The sequence below is a fragment of the Cheilinus undulatus genome, linkage group 12 (assembly GCF_018320785.1).
Source record: "Cheilinus undulatus linkage group 12, ASM1832078v1, whole genome shotgun sequence".
In the NCBI taxonomy this organism is placed as follows: Eukaryota; Metazoa; Chordata; class Actinopteri; order Labriformes; family Labridae; genus Cheilinus; species Cheilinus undulatus.
In genome coordinates this window covers 18,332,589-18,355,439 of record NC_054876.1, presented here as the reverse complement: position 1 = coordinate 18,355,439, position 22,851 = coordinate 18,332,589, and the positions used below count along the sequence as shown (strand labels likewise).

The window sequence follows — 22,851 nt, the reverse complement described above, 5'->3', positions numbered from 1 at the left end:
GTTGTGCTATGGATATCCTTGCATCGAATTAGGGGCATTGGAAAATTATCAGTTGAAAAAATGGCATAGTTCACACCTTTCAGGTGTGGTAGGGTTGAGTAAGTGTGGCCTACGGTTCCATCAGATGGGTAGTAGGTTTGCCATGATCCCTGATTGTGCTGTAGATGTCACCAAGAGCTTGAAAACTGCTAGTGGGGGAGCAGGTGGCCTAGTGGTTAAAGGCGCTCCCCATATGCACGGGCGGCCCAGGTTCGAATCCAGCCTGATGCCCTTTACCGCATATCTCTCTCCCACTCTTGACCCTGTTTCTGACTCTAGCCACTGTCCTTCTCTTTCTAATAAAGGCACCAAATACCCAGAAATAAATCTTTAAAACAAAAACCTGGACCGGACAAAAGAGATGCCATCGAGCTTGACCTTTGCTGCTGAGCGACACATGTTCATAAGAGAATCCGTAGAACAGAGAATGCAAAACTCAATGCAAAGGCGTCTTCAGTGTGAGAAACAGTTCAGAGTCTGGGAGCTGTAGAAATTAACGAACACACCTCTGCTGCTCCTCTGCCTCCCACCTATAGAAGGATAATGTTCACACATGCTGCTGAAGTGTAAAGAGATTGATGATTGCTGATTTAGATGAGAAATAAAAAAATATGTCGGTTCCTCCTTGTCTCTGCTGGAATGAATCAGGAGTCAAATAATACAGCACTCTCAGTCATGATGGTTAAAAGGTTTTCCTGCACTTCCAATTTACATGGATTGAATAACAGTCATGGAATATGCAAATTGAGGGCAAATGATGATAGGTGAGGTGTGAACATGCAGTCTGTCTTTGTGTGTTAGGAGTAATTGATTTCCTGCCTCATAACATGAAATTATCCCTGTATGGAAATCACATTCATGGGTAGATTTGTAATCCAGCAGTTATGGATGTCACCAGAACGCCAGCATATAAGGTTACCCTTTAATATTACTGTCAGTGTAATATTACCAGACTGTTCTTATAGCTCTATTAACCCTGTGATCCTTGACTGCGTTTGAAACAGATCATAACATTTATTTACAATGCCAGTTCCAAAAAGGTTGGGATGCTGTGTAAAATGTCAATAGAACAGAATTTGAAAACCTCATAAGCCCATATTTTATTCACAATAGAACATAGGCATTTTACACAATGCCCCAACTTTTTTGGAACTGAGGTTGTACACTAGCTCATAATCAACGGGCATGTCTTGAGATTTAAATAATCCATCTCAGCCAGTGCTGGGCCCCTTGTCTAATTGCACACATAGGCTGTAAGAAAGAGACGGGACTCCAGCGCTCTGAAATGTCGGAGTAAAATTTTCTGTTTGGCAAGAAGCTATTCAAATAAGAAAAAGACATATCACTTTATTCATTTAATAGGCTCCCAGACATTTCAGGCTTTCTTTAATCTCTTTTAAAGTCTCATTAACAGAAAGAAAAGAGCAGTTTATCTCCACTGTATACCAGCATATCACTGTCTGCTCCCTGCCTCTTATAATGATATTAATAATGATGTCTGAAAGTGAGTTATTACAGCCACTCTTTTCTGGCTGGCCTCCTCTTGTTTGGGTGCTGTGTCCAATTTCCTCATTACAAGAGGCTTTCTTTCCTGAAGACTGACCATGTTTTTCTAACCCAAATGTGAAGAATAGTGATATATAGTATATATATATAGTATATATATAGTAAGTTTTATATCACTAATGTATAAATAAAATATTCAAACATCAGTTGAAGTTTGGCTGTCCACAATAGTGCTCTTAACAGCAGTGGTGATTAGGTGGTCATTTCGATTTACACAGCTCTGAACTCGGTTTATCAACACTGAGCAGGCAATGCTTTTAAGCAAGTCACAGCTGACTTTAGCTAACAAGGCAGAGGGCAAAACGACTCTTATTAGGGATAATTAATGTCTATCAGGTGAAAAATTATTTTAAATGTTATGTTTATAGGTTTTTAAAAAGAGTTGATAGCCTAAAGATGCTCTATTGCAGTTATCATGAGCTGGCTGTCTGAGGACCACATCAGCCCCCCCATATCTTCCCACCCGGCCCCCAGAAATAAAATAATTCAGAAAAAAATAAATTCAGAAATATGCACAGGAAAAATAGATTGGTATAAATAAGGTACCTTTATTAAATTCCCTAAAGCTATAAAAAAAGAAAGGGAGAAAAAAACATTGGGACCAGATTTGTTAAATGTTTACATTTTACAGAAATCCACCTAGCAGCCATTATCAGCAAATATGATGCATGTTAACACATATTTTGAGTTCTTGTATAAAACTATGGTTTTCTATCGACCTCAAGCCTAAATATCAAAACTAAAGACCTTATTCTTGCACAGTTTTTCCTCCAATAACGACACACCATATTAGCATCAAACATAAAAGCCCTGATGTATTCAGCTAAAATATCTCGATCGCCCCCTTGTGGCTGGCTATGGTATAGGGACTGATCTTACTTATAGAGGCTAAAAAATAGCACACATTCAAAATAAAATAAAATAGTTTTAAGTATTTGAATTAGTCCAAAATGTCTCTTAATTCAAGTTTATTTGAAAGTTTGGCCCCCAAAGCATCCATCAAGAAAAATCTGGCCCTTGTACAAATGTAGTTGATTATCCCTGTTCTATAGTCACTTTAGTTATTCTGTACTACCCACCTTTAAGGCACTGGATGGAGGACAGGTGGGGTCTTTACAAACTTTAACTAAATTGTTTTGCTTGTGAAACTCACTCAAGTTTATTCAATCCATATCATATGCCACACAATTATATGTTTACAATGACATGAAGATTGTGGGGGCACTTCAATGATTTTTCAATGGCTGGGGGGGGGTGCCCCCCCCCCCGATATTCATGGTTTAATCAATTTAGGCAAGTGGTCCAGGTCCTAAAGCAGCCCAAGACCATCACACTACCACCACCATGTTTGACTCTTAGGATGATGTTATTTTGATGAAATGTATGTATATATATATGTATAGTTAGCTTAACTTTTGTCTCATCAGTTCACATAATACTGATAGACTAGAAAAGCACTCGGAGAGCGCAGACCTCCGCCATTAGCCCTATCTCCCAACAGTGAAGAATCCTTTAGAAAATTCTGGATCCAGATGGTGTCCGGATCTTTCCCAAAATCTAATCAGTTCTTCCTTATGCCAATTCTGACATTTCCTGAAAATTCCATCAAAATCCGTCCATAACTTTTTGAGCTATGTTGCTAACAAACAAACTAACTAACTAACAAATAAACCCTGCCGATTCTTGGTTCTTTCGTGACCTCCTGGATGAGTCCTTGATGCACTCTTAGAGTAATATTGGTAGGCAAAGAAAGACGTGGTCAGAAGGCCTTCATAGACATTGTCTCTAAAGGAGTGTCAGCATCTTAGCATACTCTGAGGTCTGTATGAACCCTGGCTGTCTAGTGCATGAATGATTCCGACCCACCTGTTAAAGTAGAACAGTGTGTTATTTCTGAATATGAATCTCTACCTTCCTGACACACATTTAAAATAGAATTACATGGCCCATTTACTGACCACCTGTTGTCCACCACCATCAGAGCTGACTTTGTGTTTGTCTCCATTATTTTCCTTTAGTCCATGTCTTTTGATGTGATACAAACAGACCAAGCTGGCTCCTCCAGGGAGAAAACATTCACTGCACTAATCTCTCCTGATTCCCATGGGTACCTGTTCCACTGACACTGTTTGAGGATGCAAGATTTAAGTGGCCTTTCCTCTAGACTGCTGTTCACAGGCTCTCTTTGCATTTCTCTGTTCTTTCATGTGCACAACAAAAGATGAGCCACATGTATCAGAAAGCTTTGATATTCTCGCTCAGTGGCAATCTGCCTCTGGCTTTATTTTCATTGTAGATAAAAGAGAAAAAGTTCTAAAAATCAATTCCACTAAATGTCTTCTACATATACTGTGCACACACAATACCTCCAGTCTTTCTTTGTGTGTTTTTCCTAGTGTCAGACCTCCTACATGGATTTGATGAGGATTCAGGGAGTCGTGGCCGAAGGCATAAAGCATAATTAACTCTGCAGCATTTGTGCTGGCTTTTATCAGAGGGACATTTATTTCAATTTATGAGCACATGTTTACTGTAGATAACTGACCAACCAGAATACAGAGAAACAGAGGGAGATGGCATTTCCACATAATGTGAAAGTGTAATTAGACTTCAGTCTCACAGGTGCTTTGGCAGTTTGATGCCACTATCCAGAGAATTGTAATTAAATACAAAGGTTAGGAGAAAATCGTTACTTTTTGCAATTTTAAAGGTCTTTTACCATATATGGTACATTTACATACACCGACCACTTCATTAGGTACACCTGTGCAACTGCTCATCAACATAAATATCTCAACAGCCAATCACATGTATAGATGGTCAAGGTGATCTGCTGAAGTTCAAACTGAGGCTCAGATTGGGGAATAATGATGATTGTTGATGGCCTTGCAGGCTTTTGTGTTATGCCAAATTCTGACCCTACCATTTGAATGTTGCAGCAGAAATCATGACTCTCTCAAACCAGGGAATCTTCTAATGTCCACTTTTGGTTTTCGTGGCCTCAGATGTTCTCTGCTGACATGAGTGGAGGTGTGATCTGCCTGGTGTTCAGCATGTTGACAGTTTGTGACCAAAAACAATGCTTTAAACCAGCGATGATCACTAAAGCTAACTTTCCTGATTTAAAATTTATTATGCAATAAAAGTTGACTCGATGTGAGTAATCACATGCTCCAAAAAATGGCTTTTTGTGATACATACATCGCTTTTTTCTTTTCCAGGTGGATATAGTGCCTTTTCATGTACATTGCTACAATTTTAACCTAAACATATATTCTTTTCTTTTTGTTTTTTTGAGTACTTTTCGGATTCCAGATGTCCAAATCTGATTCCTGTACTGCTCTGTGACAGAGGAGGGAAAGAGGGGAGAGAAAGGAATAGAACCAGAGCAAAACTTAAATGTCATCAAACACTTTAAACATGGTTCACAGGGTGATGAGCATGGAAGCCCATTTTGGACACTTATAAAAGAAAAATGTGAGAGTTAGGCATTCCCCCCCCCCCCCAAAAAAAAGAATCCTAAGTCATATTTATGAGATACAAGTTGGAATTCTGAGATAAAGGTCAAAATTATAAGAAAAAAGTCAAAATCATTAGATTCAAAGGTCAGAATTATGAGATAAAAGTTGAAATTGTTAGATAAAATGTCTTAATTATGAGATAAAAGTTGAAGTTATGGGATAAAACCTCATGTAAGATAAAAGGCAAAATTATAAGGTAAAAACGTGGAAATTCTGGGATAAAATACATAATTATGAGATAAAAAGTCAATATTGTGTGCTAAAAGGCTACATTTTGATAGAAAAAGTTGAACTTGTGAAGTCAAATGTCACAATCATTAGATAAAAAATCAAAATCATATGAAAAGGTGAAAATTATAAGTCATAATTATGAAATTAAAGTTGAAATTGTGAGATTAAAAAGTCATATATGGGATAAAAGGCAAAATTATGAGATAAAACGTCAGTTATGAGACAAAAAGGGGAAAATTCTGAGATAAAAGTCACAATTTTGAGATAAAAGTCTAAATGATGGGATAAAAAGTCAGAATTTTGAGCTAAACAGCCACATTTTGATATATAAATTCAAAATTATGATATTAAACGTCATAACTATGAGATTGAAAGAGAGATGATATGAAATTTTGAGATAAAAAGTAATCTCAGAATTATGATTTTTTTACTCCATAATTTTGACTTTGATTTAGGATTCTTCTTTCTTTTTTTAAGGAATTGCATAACTTTCACATTTTTCTTTTACAGTTGCGGAAATTTGCTCCTTGTGATTAACCCCTGCACCCATAGTTAAAAGGGTGTAAATGGACTGTGTGATGGGATGTAAACACAACTACCCACATACAGGACAAAGAATTGTATCAGCAGTATGACATCACCATGAAAACAGAATTTCTCTCCTTGACTTGGCAGTTTGTTAAACTTGCAAAGCAGATAGATTGGCCATATTCCATGTCTCCAAAATCAATTTTTTAAAGCTCCAATCTTAAACGATCATGGACCTGACTGATCTGCGTCATTAGAGGAAAATGAGTCAGTGGCTACAGGCTGGGTTTAGTTGGACTGGAAGCTGATAAAAATGGCTGCTGCGATTAGCTCAGATGTAGCTGTAGTGTAGTGGCTGTTTCATCAGAACTGAATCGTTATAAAAAGAAGAGCAAATAACAGCACTGAAAGCTGTTAATTATGTAAAAGATGTGTTTGCTCTTTCCAAACAGGCCTCAGCTTGAGTTTTCTTCAACAACAGGCTCAGCCTTTCATGGCCTATCACGGCACCTTTCTGCCAGATTCAGTTCACATCAGAGCTCACATGCCTACTACCTCATTTTCTCTTGTCTCTTTGATGAATAAGACAGAATCACCGTCTCATCCAATCACCATCTGAGAATTTTTCTAAAGTCCTTCCCTTCTCAGATACTTTTTATAAGAGGTTACCATGATGAATATGAAATATATCCTGTGTTATTATTATATGAAACAGTCTATATGGCATGCCAGGTTAGCTGTTTGTTAACAGTTTTCATAAATGCATGATGGAAATCATAAGAATATAGCCAGCAAGTGGTCTGTCATGACTCACCTTATGCCCAAAACACACCGACACCATCTGCTTCTTTTTTTCTCCTTGGTGGATTTGCAAACCAGCTATGCATAGAGCCACCTGCTGTATCAGAGTGACACACCTCAGCCCTTCCACTGTACTTTGACTTTCAAGCAGTTACTGTTGTTAGAACCACCAGGTAGTAGTTTTAGTTCCACCTGCTGTCTCGTCAACATCCATTGTGATTTATGTTCAGGGCTCATCATTAAGGTTAGCATGCTAACATGCCTAAAGAATCTAACTACAGGAAATATTTCAGTTTAGGGTGTTAAAACAGTACAACTGCATGTTTGCTTGGTGATACTAGCCTTAAGTAATCTGTAATATCCTCTCACAGCCTCTTTTTTTGTCTTCCAGCTCTGGTGGGACCCTGACCGAGGTGGCTCCAGGCTGGCCGGGGTCACGTTGATGCTGCTGGGCGCTGTCCAGTATTCTCCCCACCACCTGCTCCTGCTCCTCCCAGTTCCACACCGGCCATGGCTATGAGCGGAGACCCCGTCTGTGAGAGGCTGGCCCCGGACTCGGATGCACAGACCAGCAGTCTCACAGACAACCTGGCGGCCATGACGACCAAAGACTCAGATGGCTCAGCTGCAAACGGCATGAAGAATGGTGGGGGTCAGAGAGAGGCAATTCAGGGCAGGAGGACTCATTCGCTGCGGCCTCACATGGCTGGGAGGAAGCTGTCTCTTCAGGAAAAGGGCACCTACATGTCGGGCTCTGGAGGAGGGTACACTCACATCTCTCCTCGTGTGGCTCGACGGCCCACTGTGGAATCCAAACGAGTCTCTATTTCAGACTCTCAGGTGAGGCAGCAACTTTTAGCCTTTACTTCAAGCATTAAATTCCTGAAAAGGTCTTAAGTTAAATTTATATAGATATTTGAAGCTATCAACACAGATACTACTCACATGGACATGCACAGAAAGCAAGTTCAGTAAAAATGAGAAATTTTCTCCTAAAATGTTCATCTGGAGTCAAAATTAGGACATTTGGCTGATGAATCTCTGCAGTCGGGTGTGACAGGTGGTATCATAGCAGGGAGTGAAGAACAAACAGAGAGCAGCACCATTGTGTTCATTAAAGCAGTGGTCACTGTACATGGAGCTCAGTCACTCTTCTGTGAGAGGAGCAGAAGGCCGGCATGCGACATGAAAGTAAGGAGTGAGCACAAGCAGGTGTGTACACAAGTCTACTATCAGCACTGGTGGTGGAAACAGAGCACTGTGGATTAGCTGGTTTATGTAAATGCATCATCATCATCAGAGCTGTTGTCGCATATCTGCTGCCTATATAATTATGAATGTCTGCACTGTGGGTAGATTTGTGTTATAATGATGTATAAGAGCAGCTTTAGCTGTGATATTTACAAGATTATGTTTACACTGATTCATCACACAGACATAAAATGTATTCTGGGAAGCAGATAAATCATTTAAAAAAGAGAGACAGAAGGAGTTGAAATGATTAGCCATCATGTGGAACGTTTCTACTTGTTTTTCTGTGTATGCATCTGTTTGTATAAATCTGAAGTAGTGATTAACAACATTTCAGTCAAGAAATATGAACCTCTCAAACCAAAAAAAATGCTTTGGATCAGAGTGCAACTGCCTAGCTCTGTGCCAGAGCAGAGACACAGAAGTTTGGGATTACATTTCATGTTTTCTGCTACAAATCTTTGATACTTTTCGTGACCCCAATGCCACCAGTCCGTGGCTTAAAGCTTGAGTATGTAACATTCAGTGAGAACCGTGTAGAATCAACCCTTGGCCCCCTCCCTTCTGTTGTTCTCCCTGTTTGAGCTCCGTAGCTCCGCCCCTCTTCTCACATACCTCCTCGCGAATGTGCACATCCGCTGAATTGAATACTGACGGTGGCAAAGCTCCCGTGGAGTAATTTTGCTCCATTTTTCCACTGAAAGGTGGCCGAATCACAGGCAAGAAAAACCTTTTGTCTCAGCATGAACAAATTCTACACAGGACCGAACGCCGCCGGTAACTCCGCCATTGTATCAACTTCCTCACTGAGCTGAGAGGTGGAAGCGCACCCACTACAGCAGCCAAAAGGAGTGCTCCCTCTGACCTGAGCTTTGATTTGCAGTGAGTACTAGCCCTCTCATTGGCTGGAGCATCGTCCCTAACTGGTTTTCCTCAGGTGAGAGTGCAGCGCGAGGAGGCGTTGCAGAAGTGTGTTTTTCTGCTGGATGGCTTTAATAACAAGACCCTGACGCGTTGTGTCGTTTTTGTGGGCATACGACACTAAATATAAATCGCTTAATACAGCTTTAAAGGTTTAGGAAATTTACCTTAAAATGAGTAGAAACATACCATGTAACTGGCTGCTAACTTTTAATAAAGGCAGTGACATCAGCTAACAACAGACTGTACTGAAAAGAACTGCTCCATGATCTTTCATCATTGTAGCATTAGAGGGGTGGGGTAATTTCCCATTGAGACCGATGATGTCAGGGGCTCCTATATTTGCCCTGCTCAAACCAAGCCAGGAAAGAGGTGAACAACTTTCGAATTGTCTATATCAAAAATTCAGTCACACATACACTATATTGCCAAAAGTATACACTCACCTGCCTTGACTGGCATATGAACAAAAGTGACATCCCATTCTTAATCCATAGGATTTAATATGATGTTGGAAACTCCTCTGAAAGTCTGTATCTGACATTTGGTTGTTATGTAGAGTAAATAAGATAGATAGTGGTAGCTGTTGCTACTGATGCTGTTGCTTAGCTGATGCTAATGATACGAGTTTAAGCTAAGCTAACAGGTCAAGTAGCTTTAGATTTAACATGAAGACAACAATGAGCCAAAATGCCAAAAAATGAGAGAACAGTGGAGATAGTTATACATAATTTATTGGCAATGCTGCAGCACCATGATTTATATAACATAGTGACTGCAGCTGAAAATATAAATCCTTGTGTTTGCTCTAAACCGTAAAAAGTAAAGAGTTTCCTGTTGTGACCCCTTATTGCTCCCTTTTTTTTTCTTTTTTTTTTTTTTTGACTTTTTGACTTTTTGACTTTTTTATTTTTAGACTCAACTTTAAAAATTCATGAGCTCTGCCAGGATGAGGAACCCCTGTGAATTTAACAGACTGCTGTCACAGACCGGCAGACCTGTCACTGTGTCCTTCCCGTCTGCAGCTCCTTCACTGAACCATAAAAAGGACTCATGTTGCTCCTATTTTTCTGCTCGACGGGATCTACGGCTACAGCATGACACAGCAGAGAGGCAGAGACGGAGACAGAGAGAGGATTCTGGCTGCACAAATGCCAGCTATGACTGACATTTTGTGTCGTTACTGTTACTGTATTTAGCATTGAATTCCAACATGGAAAATGTCCCCTTTCTCGTTATTGACACATGAAATTGACGAGTCCCACATTCAGCAACAGGAGGAAATACATCTACAGCGATTATTATCCTGAAGGACAGAAATGCCTCATATTTGGCTCAGTCATCACTGTGTGGTGCAGGAAAGTCTCTCATTCTCACACTTAGTCTTCACCATCAGTCTGTATACACAACTTTAGCAACATATCCATCTACTAAGATTAAGAAAATCCTGAGAAAGCCAACCCAAAATAAAGCTAGCTCCCTACCTCAGAACATAACAAACCTGATATTGTTGGAGTTACACAGGACAGAACCTGGTAAAATATCTGCCTATCTGGTCGTCAGTGGTCCAAACCAATCATGTGTTGTGTTTTGCCAAATTTTAGATTTAGGATTAACTCACAGCTGCAACACAAGTAGATTCTGTCTTTGGATATTTCAAAAGGAAATACAATTTTTTTGTGAAGACTGTTGGTTCATGGTTTCTTAATGTGAATTGTTAAACTCAGACCACATCCTTAACATGAGAGGTGTCTGGCTGCAGGTCTCAGATACCCCCTCTTACAGACCACTACTGTGAAAGGTCCCCTCTGTCAGAAAACAAGAGATTTGATTTGTCGGTACAACATTTCAGAAGCTTTTCTAAAAATCCAGCTTTAAAGGTTCTTTGCAGATGATGTAATTAAGCAGTGGAGAACACTTGTTGAAAGTAGTGATTCAGAATCAGAATCATTTATTGTCATTGTACAAGGTACAACAAAATTGTTGCATTTCCATTCTGTGCATGAGCAGTTCCATTTGGTGCAATTATCATTTATTACTGAAACTGCTCTTGGATATGTTCTGTTTTTCCGTCTGTTAGTTTTGGTTCTTATTGTCCTGAACCGTTTTCCTGAGGGTAGCAGTTGGAACAGGTGATGTGCTGGGTGGGATGTGTCCTTCAGGATGCCCAGGGCCTTCCTGTGGCAACAGGACGTGAACAGCTTCTCTAAGGAGAGGAGAGCACAGCCAGTGATTTTCTGTGCTGTGATGATGACCCTATGGAGAGCTGTCTTCTCCTGAGCAGCGCAGCTGGAAAACCACACTGGGATGCAGTATGCCAGTACACTTTCAATGGAGCATCTGTAAAAGGACACCATCAGCTCCTTGGCCAGGGTGTTGCTCTTCAGGACCCATTCCAAGATTCCAAGCGTTCAAGAGTGAAAATATGAATCTTCTTAATTCTTTAGCTCATTCTGTGTCCTGAAAGTAGTGAAATATTCAGGCCAAAAAATTGTTCTTAAAAATTAGGGTTGCTCTGGTTCCAATTCATCATCAGAAATATGTCTGATACTGCTTAATATGCAGGTACTGGTATGGCGAGTACACAAGTTTATGCACCAATCCAGTACTGTTTGGTTTAGCTTTATATTTTGCTCTTTTTTTTTTTTTCAATTCTTCTTCCCTTGGAAAGAAACCAGGGACAGGTCTCTTAAATTGGAGATTATCTCTGGAAGTCATGGATGTATGGTCACCTTATCTACAAAAGGGTGAGCTTCAGCAAACATAGCATAATCTAATGTAGGTACCACAGTGTCATTTGCCTTAGCTTTGTTAGTTATGTAGCTATGTTACCCTGTAGTTTACATCCCATATGTAGCTTTGTTAGCTTCAGATTAAGCTATGTAGATAAATTACCTACTTAGCTTATGTTGCTTAGGTAGCATTGTTAGCTTCAGATTAGGATATGTAGAGAAGTTAGCTACATAGCTTACATTGCTTTGGTATCTTTGTTAGCTTCAGATTAAGCTGTGTGGAAAAATTATGTACACAGCTAACATAGCTTATGTAGCTAATGTAGCTTTGTTAGTTTTAGATTAAGCTATGTGGTTGTTACCTATGTAGCTTACAGTAGCTAATGTTAGCTTTTGATTTGGCTACATTAGCTATGTTGCCACTGTTAGTTATGTAACTATGTTATCTACGTCACTAAGGTAAGCTACGTTAGCGTCAGCCTAATGTTTTCATGGTGGACAAGCTTTTTTCCTGTAAATAAACTCTTTAGTCAACTTTATTAAACATTTCTTAATTAGGTTTAGCAGGTCAGGTTTTTTACTTTTAACTTTTGGTATCCTTTCCCTTATTTTAACCCTCACCTCAATCCTTTGTACAATTGAATTTGAAGTTTTTAATGCGTATCTGCATTCTGACAGATCTGACATCTAAGAGCTGTGGACTGTAATCAGACTGTGTTATGCTTGACTTAAAGGGGACATATTTTACCCCTTTAAGACAAGTTTATATTGTTCTCAGAGGTGCCCAAAACATGCCTGTGAAGTTTATTGCTGAAAAACACTCCAGTATTAGATTTCTGTATGTCTAAAAACCCCTCTGTTTAGACTGGGATTTGAACCATCAAGCTCCCAGACCATAGACAGCAGGGTAACCCACTGAGCTATCCAGCATCTCAGGTGGTAGCTGAGACGATCAGTAGAGGAGGGTTGGGGAACTTTCCTCCGAGTGGGGGAGGGCCAACCAAACCTGGGGGCGGGTGTTTAGGCCCCTGGTGAGGTCACTAGATGTAAAATCTGGGAATGGCTTGTTTCAGCACACATTTTCTGAAAGGTGGAGAAAGAGAGGGAGAGAGAGAATGGATTTTTCTGGTACTTGAGGGGATTGTGGACAGGCCAGGGACACATATTTGTGTTAGAAAAGCCTGAAAAAGTGATTTTTTGCATTATATGTCCCCTTTAACCAGAGTGTTTTTATGGATTGATTTTTCTTTTCCTTTTTTTCAATTTACTGAAAATAATGACAGAAAAATAAAATCAAGAAAGCAGTTTTATGAAACAGCTGTAAGATTTAGAAAAAAATGTGGTGGGTCAGTGCCCCTGCTTTTCTCCCAGCTGTGCTGAGATGAAACTTAGGGGTGCTTCAGAATCTGTAAAAAAGTCTAAAATCACCAATGTGGACTGAGTTAAAGAGTATGGTCAGTTTGCAGTGCACGGAAAGGTGGAGACTGTAGCCAAGCTGAAACACCCTGCGGTTATTTTAGGATATATGTAACTTCAGATAGCAGTGGTTGCTGAAGAACAAGGCTGTGCCCAGAGGCACTGATAACCACATAAATACTGCAGGTGCTTTTACACTTTATACCTGATTGGAGGGAAAGCACTAAGGTCACTAAAATTAGTGGACTATCCCTTACAGATAAGACTCCAAACAGTGAGAGTTAATCCTCTAAGGGCAACAAAAGGACATGTTGTTAGGGAATGTTTCTTACTAGACTGTTTCCTCCAGTGTGTTCAGGATGGGTACTGAGAATGGGGGAATAAATATTAAAACTATGATTAATGCAGAGAAGAAACCAAATCAGAATACTTGGCAGGGTCATTTTGGAGAATAGATTTTTGCAGCTTTTCCCTGATGAGACCTCTTTCTGCTTGTTTCTGTACTCAAGGCCACTTTGTATTCAGAGCAGACAGCTTCAGTGCTTCATATACCCACTACACTGACGCTGTTAACTATGTGAACTGTGAATGCTCACTGTAGGAGTTCGATTTTATTTTTCTCTTCGGGAACTTTCTCATACAAAATATGTTTTAAGTTGTATCTTTCTGGCTTAACTATGGAGGATTTTAAACCTGGTTTAAGCCCAGATTTAACCCCCAAACAAACAGGGAGGTATGGCCAAATTTGAGACTCATGCACTTTGATCAATGATAATGTGCATTATCAAGGAATTAAGAGATTTTATCCCTTTACAGTAGATAATGATATAAAAAGATTCAGAGAATCTGGAGAAACCTTTGCACAAGGCCACACAGTGAACATCTGTAACCTTTGATCCCTCAGTCAGAATTGCATTAAAAATGATTGATATTACGATGTGGACTCCAGAACACCTCAGAAAGCCACTGTCAGTTATCACAGTATGTTGCTATGTCTACAAATGTAAGTTAAGACTCTACCATGCAAATGAAAGCCATGTTAACAACATTTAACCTGACACGACAGATGGATTTGTTTCACACATCCATCTGAGAAAGCATCAATAGGAAACATTTGAGAAAAGGCAGAGGCTTTGAAAAAAAACTTGGAGGTTGATTGGATGAACGTTCTGTCACATCTCTACGGGCCGATCAGAGCAACAAAACACGTGACGTAGCCGCTATCAAGCTGCACATGTGCAGCTACTGAGGAATAACGCAAAACATGGCAACTATAGACATGTAAGTACTCGACTTTTGTCGTTTTTGAAAAGAAAACAACTCACTGCTGTTCTTTGTTCTTCTTTTAACGAAGAAATGTTGTAAAGTTCTGATAAAACTGGCACTTTAGCAGCATCCACTCTAATCTCTTCCTCCATAGTTGCACCAGCTCTTGCTTCTGCTTGTTAACATCACGACTCTGCTGCGCCTGAAAGTACCACCCCTCGTTGCTGATTGGTCCTGTCACTTTCTAACTGGGCCCAAACAGTTTAGATGGGAGCTTTGCAAGATGGATTCACCAGTGAAAAACAAGGAAACGGGCGTATCCATCTGCTTTGCAAGGTTAAGCAACGTTCAGAAACCCTGCAAACTCTGGACCTGAGCTCATCTGAGATGAATAGACCTGACATGTGACAGTGTTCTGGGTCTGACAAGTCCACATTTCAAACTGTTTTGGAAATAATGGCCGTTGAGTCATCTGGTTTTCAGAAGAAAAGGATCATCCAGAAAATTTATCAACATAAAACTCGAAAGCCAGCATCTGTGATGGTGTGTGGGTGCATTAATGTCCATGGCATGGTAACTCGCACATCTGTGAATTCAGCATTAATACTGACTGACAATACTACATACAGGTTTTGAAGCAACGCTTGCATGGAGATCTACAAACAATTAGTTGTGTTTACTTAAAAATCCAGAATAGCCAGTCAGCTTTTTTTTTAAGCTGTTGGAACACAATTTTTGTTTCAAGTAAACTCAATCAGGTTTGATTTTTCTTCTTTTTATCATTGTATTCAAATTATCATCATAATCATCCTATAATGTGCAGAAATTTCTCAGAAATGCTTTTGGGCATTAGGCACTTTTGCACCATGAGTGAGGTTACCCACTCAATTAAAGAAGTCCCACCTGTGGGGAGCAACAGCAGTATTGATGATGTGCCGAATACAATGGAAGAGCACTTGGTCCAATAAGTACCTTTTTCACTCTTTGTCGGTGCATATGAACTGTAATATAAAACAACAGAAGCCTCACACTGTTGAGCAACTTTGGATCAAAAAGAAATGAGAATGCTTTAACATAAGTGTCTTCAGTCCCTTGACTCTTACAGTATTGTAGAAAGAAAAGCTGATGTAACACAGTAGTTGACATGCTCCTGTCCCAACTTTTGCCATGTGTTTGCAGTCATAAAATCCAGAATGTGTGTATAATTCCATATAAATGGTAAAATTGTTTGAACATCAAATATCTTGTCATTGTGCTATGTTAAATAGGGTGAAAATGATTTGCAAACCCCTGTATTCTGTTTTATTTGAATTTTACACAATGCCCCAACTTTTTTGGAATTGGGGTTTGTATATTAGAAAAAGCAGTTGAGAAAATTTGAAAGTAAGTAACTTTGGCAGCCCCTTGAGCACAGATTAACACAAGTGTCTTCTTTTTCACGGCGCATTAGTTTAATAAATGTGCTTTTCTCCATCTTTGGCACCAGTAGTTAGTACTGGTACTACACTGCTGAATCTGTGTTGGCTCATTTATTTTTGTCTTTTAGAATTAAAACAGGCCCTCCCTGTGTTATAAGCTAATCCTGCATAGCTCTATCATTGCCATCAGACGCATAGAGGAACAGAACAACATGGAAGCAATCTTATTCTGCAGGGATCTCATGTTTTTTACATTCATTTATCAACCTCCATTTAAAATGACTGGCTGAGGAAATGATTTTACATTTACAGGCTTCAAATACAATCATGCAGGCTTCCTGGCATGCTCATTACTTATGAAAATGAAATGCATGGCTATTGATTTTGAGTGGCACAGTGGCAGTGATCTATTAGTTATGCGCTTGTATTGATTAACTTTCTGAGTAATGGATGGAGAGTCGCTGCAGGCTGGAGGAGAGGACAATGTGAAGGGACGTAGATGAGGAGAGGCGAGTGTGTTGCATTCAGGGGGCTGCAGTGCAGATGTAAAACAACAGGCTAACATGCCAAAATGACCACAAGAGCCCTGTGAAGATTTACTGAACCCCACCGAAGCATTGTAGCGTGTGCGTGCATGTGCAAGAGTGGCAGATGTATTTAAGGCTTTCTGCATGGCCCCTCAGTATCCATTAGTCCTGACAGAGTATTAACTGCAGTGCAGCGCCCACTGAGCATGTGCAGGGGAAACTGTGGAAGTCCTCACACACAATCCCCTCTTTTCTTTTGATTCTCCTCATTTGACTTTCCCTTTATCCTTCGCCGTCCTATTTTCTCCTCGTTTCATCTTTCTACGTCCAATCAAAGAAATCCTTTTTTCTAATTCCTCAGCTTACTTCAACCACAAAAACTCCCATCCTTTATTCTTTCTCTTTCTCTTTGATACAATCCCTTCCCACAGTGCTTCACACCGTCAAACCCTGCAGAGCATCCTCCTCACATCTCCTGCAGCACCAAAAGCAGTGTTCAAACCAGCTACATAACCAGGAGGATTATGTAAGGGATATATTTCTAAAATATCCTGCCTGGTGCTGGATAGAGTCCTGCCCTGTACTGTGAGTTGGTGCAGCACTTTTTGTTTTGTTACATCTACTGCCTCCTCTCATCCTGCAAACAGCATCAAGCCTCAGGCTCTGGTCTGGCTTTTGCACAGGAGTTAACGCCATTTTCACGCTAATAAGAGACTCGCTTCAATATGTTTTTCCCTCCCATTTTACATTCGCACTTTCTGCTCATTGACTCTCCTGTACCTGCACCCCTTTTAAAGAAAAAAAAAACCTTCCCTACACCCATCTGCCCCCCCTTCTCTCCCCCTCTCTGTCCAGCTGTGGTTGCTTCTCCTCCACCATGGCCCTGGCTGACTCCGTGCTGTAGCAGGTGGTTGCTATGGAACTGCAAATCAGCCATTTAAGCAGTAGCACTCTAATGGATTTTCAGACAGTAAACAGAAACTACAGACTGCATCGTTACCTGCATCTCAGGAATAAATGACTTCAGACACGTGTACAAGCACTCAAAGCCAGGAGGATGTGTTCAAGAGATGCTTTAGAAAATATAAGCCTGCTTATATGTTCTCTAACAATGTAGCAAATTGAAATATTCTGTATGATAAACTGTACAACAATAAAGAGAGGTGGGTGATCCAAAGAGAGCTTAAACCATCGTAAAGATCTGCCAATTCATTATGGACACTTCAGTTACTTAAGATTAAAAATGTACAATTTGGGGCAAATGAAAATCATAGGAAGTTCCAGGTAGGCCGCTTTATTATGACGAAGAGATATTGACCCCTTCATGTACAGAACAGGAATATTAAATGGCATCTTAGAACAGAGATATATTTACTGTTTCACCTTGTGCTTGCCTATGCGTCTGGCTGCATGACTAGTGTTCTTGTAGAAATACAATGCCTATCAAAAAAAAAAAAGTCACACTAATATTTCATTGGACTGCTCTTAGCTTTGATTATAGAATGAATTCGCTGCGGTATCATTTCGCTTCTGCAGTGTCACAATATTTATTTCCGTCCAGAGTTGCGTTAACTTTTCACCAAGATCTTGTATTGAAGATAGGAGAGTCGGACTGCTGTGCAAAGCCCTCTCCAGCACCCTCCCAAACCTCCCAAAGATTCTCATGGGATTAAGGTCTGGACTCTGTGGTGGCACATCCATGTGACAAAATTATGTCTCATGCTCCTTGAACCACTTCTTCACAATTTGAGCCTGATAAATCCTGGCATCATCTTGCAATATGCCTGTGCCATTACTGAAGAAAAAATCCATTGATGGAATGACCTGGTCATTCAGTACATTCAGGTAGTCAGCTGACCTTGTTCTTTGTGCACGCAACATTGCTGAACCCAGATCTGACCAACAGTAGGCACTAGGCATGATGGGGGTATCATTTCACCCGCCTCTCTTCTGACCTTGATGCACCTATCACTCTGGAACAGGGTCAATCTGGACTCATCAGACCACATGACCTTCTTCCATTGCTCCGGAGTCCATCTTTATGCTCCCTAGCACATTGAATCCTTTTTTTCTGATTAGCCAAAGTGATAGGTGGTTTTCTGAAGGCTACACAGCTGTCTAGTCCCAATCTTTCGAGTTCCCTTTGCATTGTGGGTGTGGAAATGTTTTTACTTTCACTATCAAGCATAGTCATGAGTTCTACTGTTGTTTTTTTTACGATTTGATTCCACCAAATGTTTAAGTGATTGCCGATCACAATCATTCAAGATTTTTTTCCAACCACATTTCTTCCTCTAAGATAATGGTTACCCACTATCCTTCCAGTTTTTAATAATGCGTTGGGCAGTTTTTAACCCAATTTTTGTAGCTTCAGCATTCTCCTCAGATGTTTCCTTTGCTTGATGCAGGCCAATAATTTGACCCTTCTGAAACAGATTACATGTCCTCTGACATGTAAGGAGAAAGTCTTGTGCCTGTGTCACATACATTTTTGAGAACATGCAAGAAGACACGTCAAGCAGATATAGGTGATGCATGGCAATAATGCCTATGTGTACTTGTAGCAAGAATACCTACAGCTTTAAGTGTCATAGTTTGCAAAGCAGAGGGATTGGCCAGATTCCTTGTCTTTTGTGAGGCAGATCCATCTTGTGAAGCTCCAATCTGGAACGACTGTGAAGAGAACAAGGCGGTAGCTAATGACAGAGCTTAGTTGTTCTGGAAGCTGGTAGTAATGGCTGCTGCTAGTGTAGCAATTAGCTTGGATGTGCAGTAGTATAGTGGAAGTTTTATCAGAACTGGGCCACATTTCTTTATTAAAACAAGAGCAACGACTCACACTGAAAGCTTTACTTGACAGGAAAGCTGTTTTTTTTTGTTCTTCTCACAACCTGCTTTGAAATGACATTGCAGTAGTTGTGGGGAGTATTCAGTTGTATTGTGAGTCAACACAGTGACTTCTGCCGGTGAAGGTATCAGCTCAGATGAAGCTTTAGTTACAGTTGAGGAGGCAGGGTTTGGTTATATTGGAGGATGGTGATAATGGCTGCCGCCAGTGTAGGGATTAGCTCTGATGTAGCCTTAGCAGTATTTTTCAACCTTTTTTTGTTTAAGGTCCACCTAAGATCAAGCCAGAATCTCAAGGCATCAACATTCATACAAAACAGCTGCATTGAACATGCTACAGTAACTTGTGTTGTTGTATAGTTGTAATGATAATGTATGGTTGTGCAGTTTCCCAAGGCGCACCTAGACTTGCCTCAAAGCGCACTAGTGTACCTCGCCACAACATTTGAGAACCACTGAGCTACAGTATAGTAGCAGTTTATCAGATCTGGATAGAATTTCTTTATTTAACAAAGACCAACAGCAGGAAAAAATTTTAGCACCTCCTGACCAGCCTCGTTATGATTTTTATCCACCAACAAGTCCCACTATTCATAAAGTACGACAGCACCAACCTGCCGAGCTCACATTACTACTCTCATACCTACCTCTTTTTGTCGCATCGCTCTGATTGGCCCATAATGAATGTGACAGGCAGAACATTCGTCCAATCACTTTCCAAGAATTTTCGGAAACATTCTGTCCTTCCCAAATACTTTTGTATGGGAGGTTTCCTAGATTAATGTGAAATATATCCCAATCAACTGATACGTGAAACAGTCTATCTGGCATGTCAGGTGGAGTCATATTAAGACTATAGTCTCACAAGGAGCATGGCATGACTGAAGCATTCTCTGTGTTTGTGCTGAGCTGACGCTGATGGTTTATTTCTTTAAGTCCAAATTTCTTCTCTCCTTCTCTCACAGGATTGTATCCAGTTGAACCAGTATAAGCTGAAGAGTGAGATTGGAAAGGTGAGTGTATTTTCTGCTGATTGCTTCTGTTCAGTATTAAAAGAAATACAGCTGCAGGGAAGATTGACCCAATGGCCATTAAACTTTTAAGGGAAAATTGGACACCACAAGTATTTTCAGCATGTGCAAACAAACCATGGACCTTAATTCTATTAAAACCCTTTTTAGCAATTTTCAAGAACATTCTGACATTCACCAAAATTTTCTTATCTGTGATTTGATCTAAGATTATAAGAACTCTACGGAGCACTCTGGTGCACATTTGAATGCTTCAAGCTCCAAAACAAGGTTGGTTGAAGTTTCTACTTGACTATTGCTGTTGACAAAGCTGCTATCATTAGTCCCACCCTTTTTGATTTTGATTGGCCAGTGAGGAAGATGATTACAGCATCAATCTTAGAGTTCAACTGTTTTTTTAACAGAATGCTGTGAGTGCTCCAACAAAAAAAGCAACAACTGTGTGGCAGGAGCTTCATGGAATAGGTTTACATGGCTGAGCAGCGGTCAGATGGGCGAGTCTGGGTTTGGCGGATGCTGGGAAAACGTTACCTACCCAACTAAACGAATAGAAAGTGGTAGGGGGAAAAATTCAAAACGCTAAATATCTGAGTTGGAGAAAAGAATTATTCTGTTAAACTTCAGTATTTCCAAGCTGCACACTAGACACAGAAAGTAGCATCATGTCTCATTACTGATTCTGACAGCACACCAGATCCAATTCAGTTTTTGCATTTGAAAATGTGCCGCTTAGAGATAAACACTTTAGTGCAAACACGGGGGAATTCATTGTGCCTGCAACAAGGATGGAAATTGAAAAAGCTGTTAAATTAAAAAGAGTGAAGCACACATCATTTTATGCGAAAAGCACTGCCACACTCCAAAAGCATTTATCATTAGATTATTAACAGTCTAAAGAGAATTTAATATTAACGTGGAAAGGTAGATAAAGCCTACAAATGGATTTAGTCGGTCCATAAGTCGAGTGAAAAAGGACTGATAGAAAACACACATTCTAGACCAGCCTGTGTATGTGTGTTTAAGTGAGTGGGATGATCCATTTTTGCTGCCAAAGAATGAAAATGTTGTGTTTGAGTGGAAATTGTGCTGCCTTCAAAAACACTCTGTCAGTATGGTGCTGCCGTCTGTTCTCAAAGTGATGCTTTAGGAATTTAAACAAAGTCCCTCAGCACTTCTGCTGATGACCCAGTTTGTTTTAAAGTTGAGCTCAAGCACAAAAGTTACCTAAAGGGTTGAATTACGTTACATAACATGTTGCTCTGCATTCTGTCAATGTTTGGAGATAGAAAACTGTTGGGTAAATTCATACTGCCATCACTTTAAACAAGAAAAGAGCAGAAGTTTCTTTTTTGTTTTTGTAACAAAGATGAAGGAATTATAAAGTTAAAAAGGCAATTACCTAATTAAGAAATACTGTTTTCTTAACGCTCTGAGCATCGACCTCAGAGCGAGGACCCTGCTGAAACTGCAGCCGTTCTTAGAATTATTTTTTTGGCCCTTTGCGACTTGTTTTGGGGGACTTATGCCTGAAAAGTCCAAAAAAACCTTCCAGGTGGAAAATCTATCAGGTAAACTGTGCAAGTCAGTGCCCCGGGGGCCCCCACAGAGGTCCCAAACATGAGATAAGGATTGGGTAAAAGCTACATGCATGAAAATTGGTATACATACAGGTACATCTCAAAACATAGAACATTGTGAAAAAATTCAATATGTTTTGTCACTCATTTCAGAAAGTGAAGCCCATATATTATATAGACTCATTACACATAGAGTGAAATATTTCAAGCCTTTATTTCTTGAAATGTTGATGATTATGGCTTACAGATAATGAAAGCCCAAAATTCAGTGTCTCAGAAAATTAGAATATTGTGAAAAAGTTCAATATTGGAAAGTCATGGTGTCACACACTCATCAGCCAATTAACTCAAAACACCTGCAAAGGTTTCCTGAGCCTTTAAATGGTCTCTCAGTCTGGATCAGTAGGCTACACAATCATGGGGAAGACTGCCAAAAGTCTTTTGGGCCCATCCTTGAAAATGTAAAGGACATGCACTATGAAATATTGGTCAATTTTTGTTCAATTTAGGCGCTTTTTTTTTTTTTTTCGCTGATTCACAAGTTTCACATTTTTTCGTACTCCCCAAGGAATTTCATCTGATTAACCTCAGATTTTTTTGCTCATTCTAGTCAAGTTGGAGGGCAAAATTTATCAAAAGCTTGAGTTTTTGCTGTAGGGTGGGGCCACGACCAGGAGCCAAAGTGTGGAAACTGTTTTTCATCTGTTTTCACTGTGTTCCAGGTCATATAATTAGTTATACGTAACTCTGCAGTGCTTTCATCATTCATCATTAAACTTCACAGGGAGGCTCTCACATTGATCCTGAATACATTCAGGTATCAATATCATTACTTTATCACAGCGCCCCCTCCTGACAATTGGAAATTTCCTCCTTTCATCATTCCAACTTGGAAGAAAAGAGTTAAATTTTACACTGTATCTGAGTGTATTTGGTCCCAACTGGAACATTTTCAAATACATCTTCAAGACATACTGTATACACACGCTGCCCAAGGTCATGATGGGAAAACTCTGCCCACAGATTTAGAATGGCAGTGGGCGGAGCTTAGATCAACTGACTCTGTACAGCAGTGATTCCCAAACTTTTTTATTCTGGTTACCCCCATTTCACAAGGCAGACGCCATTTCGACCCATCAACTTAGCAGTTTTTTGTACGTTATTCTTCATCAGGCTGCC

The 22,851-nt window shown here is 40.0% G+C and overlaps 1 protein-coding gene across 2 annotated transcripts in view; it reads left to right on the top strand.

The window, feature by feature from the left end:
• The window catches only part of camkk1a (calcium/calmodulin-dependent protein kinase kinase 1, alpha a), a 136,731-nt gene that overhangs the window by 53,101 nt on the left and 60,779 nt on the right, over positions 1 to 22,851 (top strand). For both annotated transcript variants that reach the window (XM_041801638.1, XM_041801637.1), the window contains exons 2-3: positions 7,078 to 7,526; positions 20,030 to 20,077. In XM_041801638.1, coding sequence (XP_041657572.1) covers positions 7,197 to 7,526; positions 20,030 to 20,077 — 378 coding nt within the window. In that variant the 5' untranslated portion in view covers positions 7,078 to 7,196. The remainder of the gene's footprint in view (positions 1 to 7,077; positions 7,527 to 20,029; positions 20,078 to 22,851) is intronic.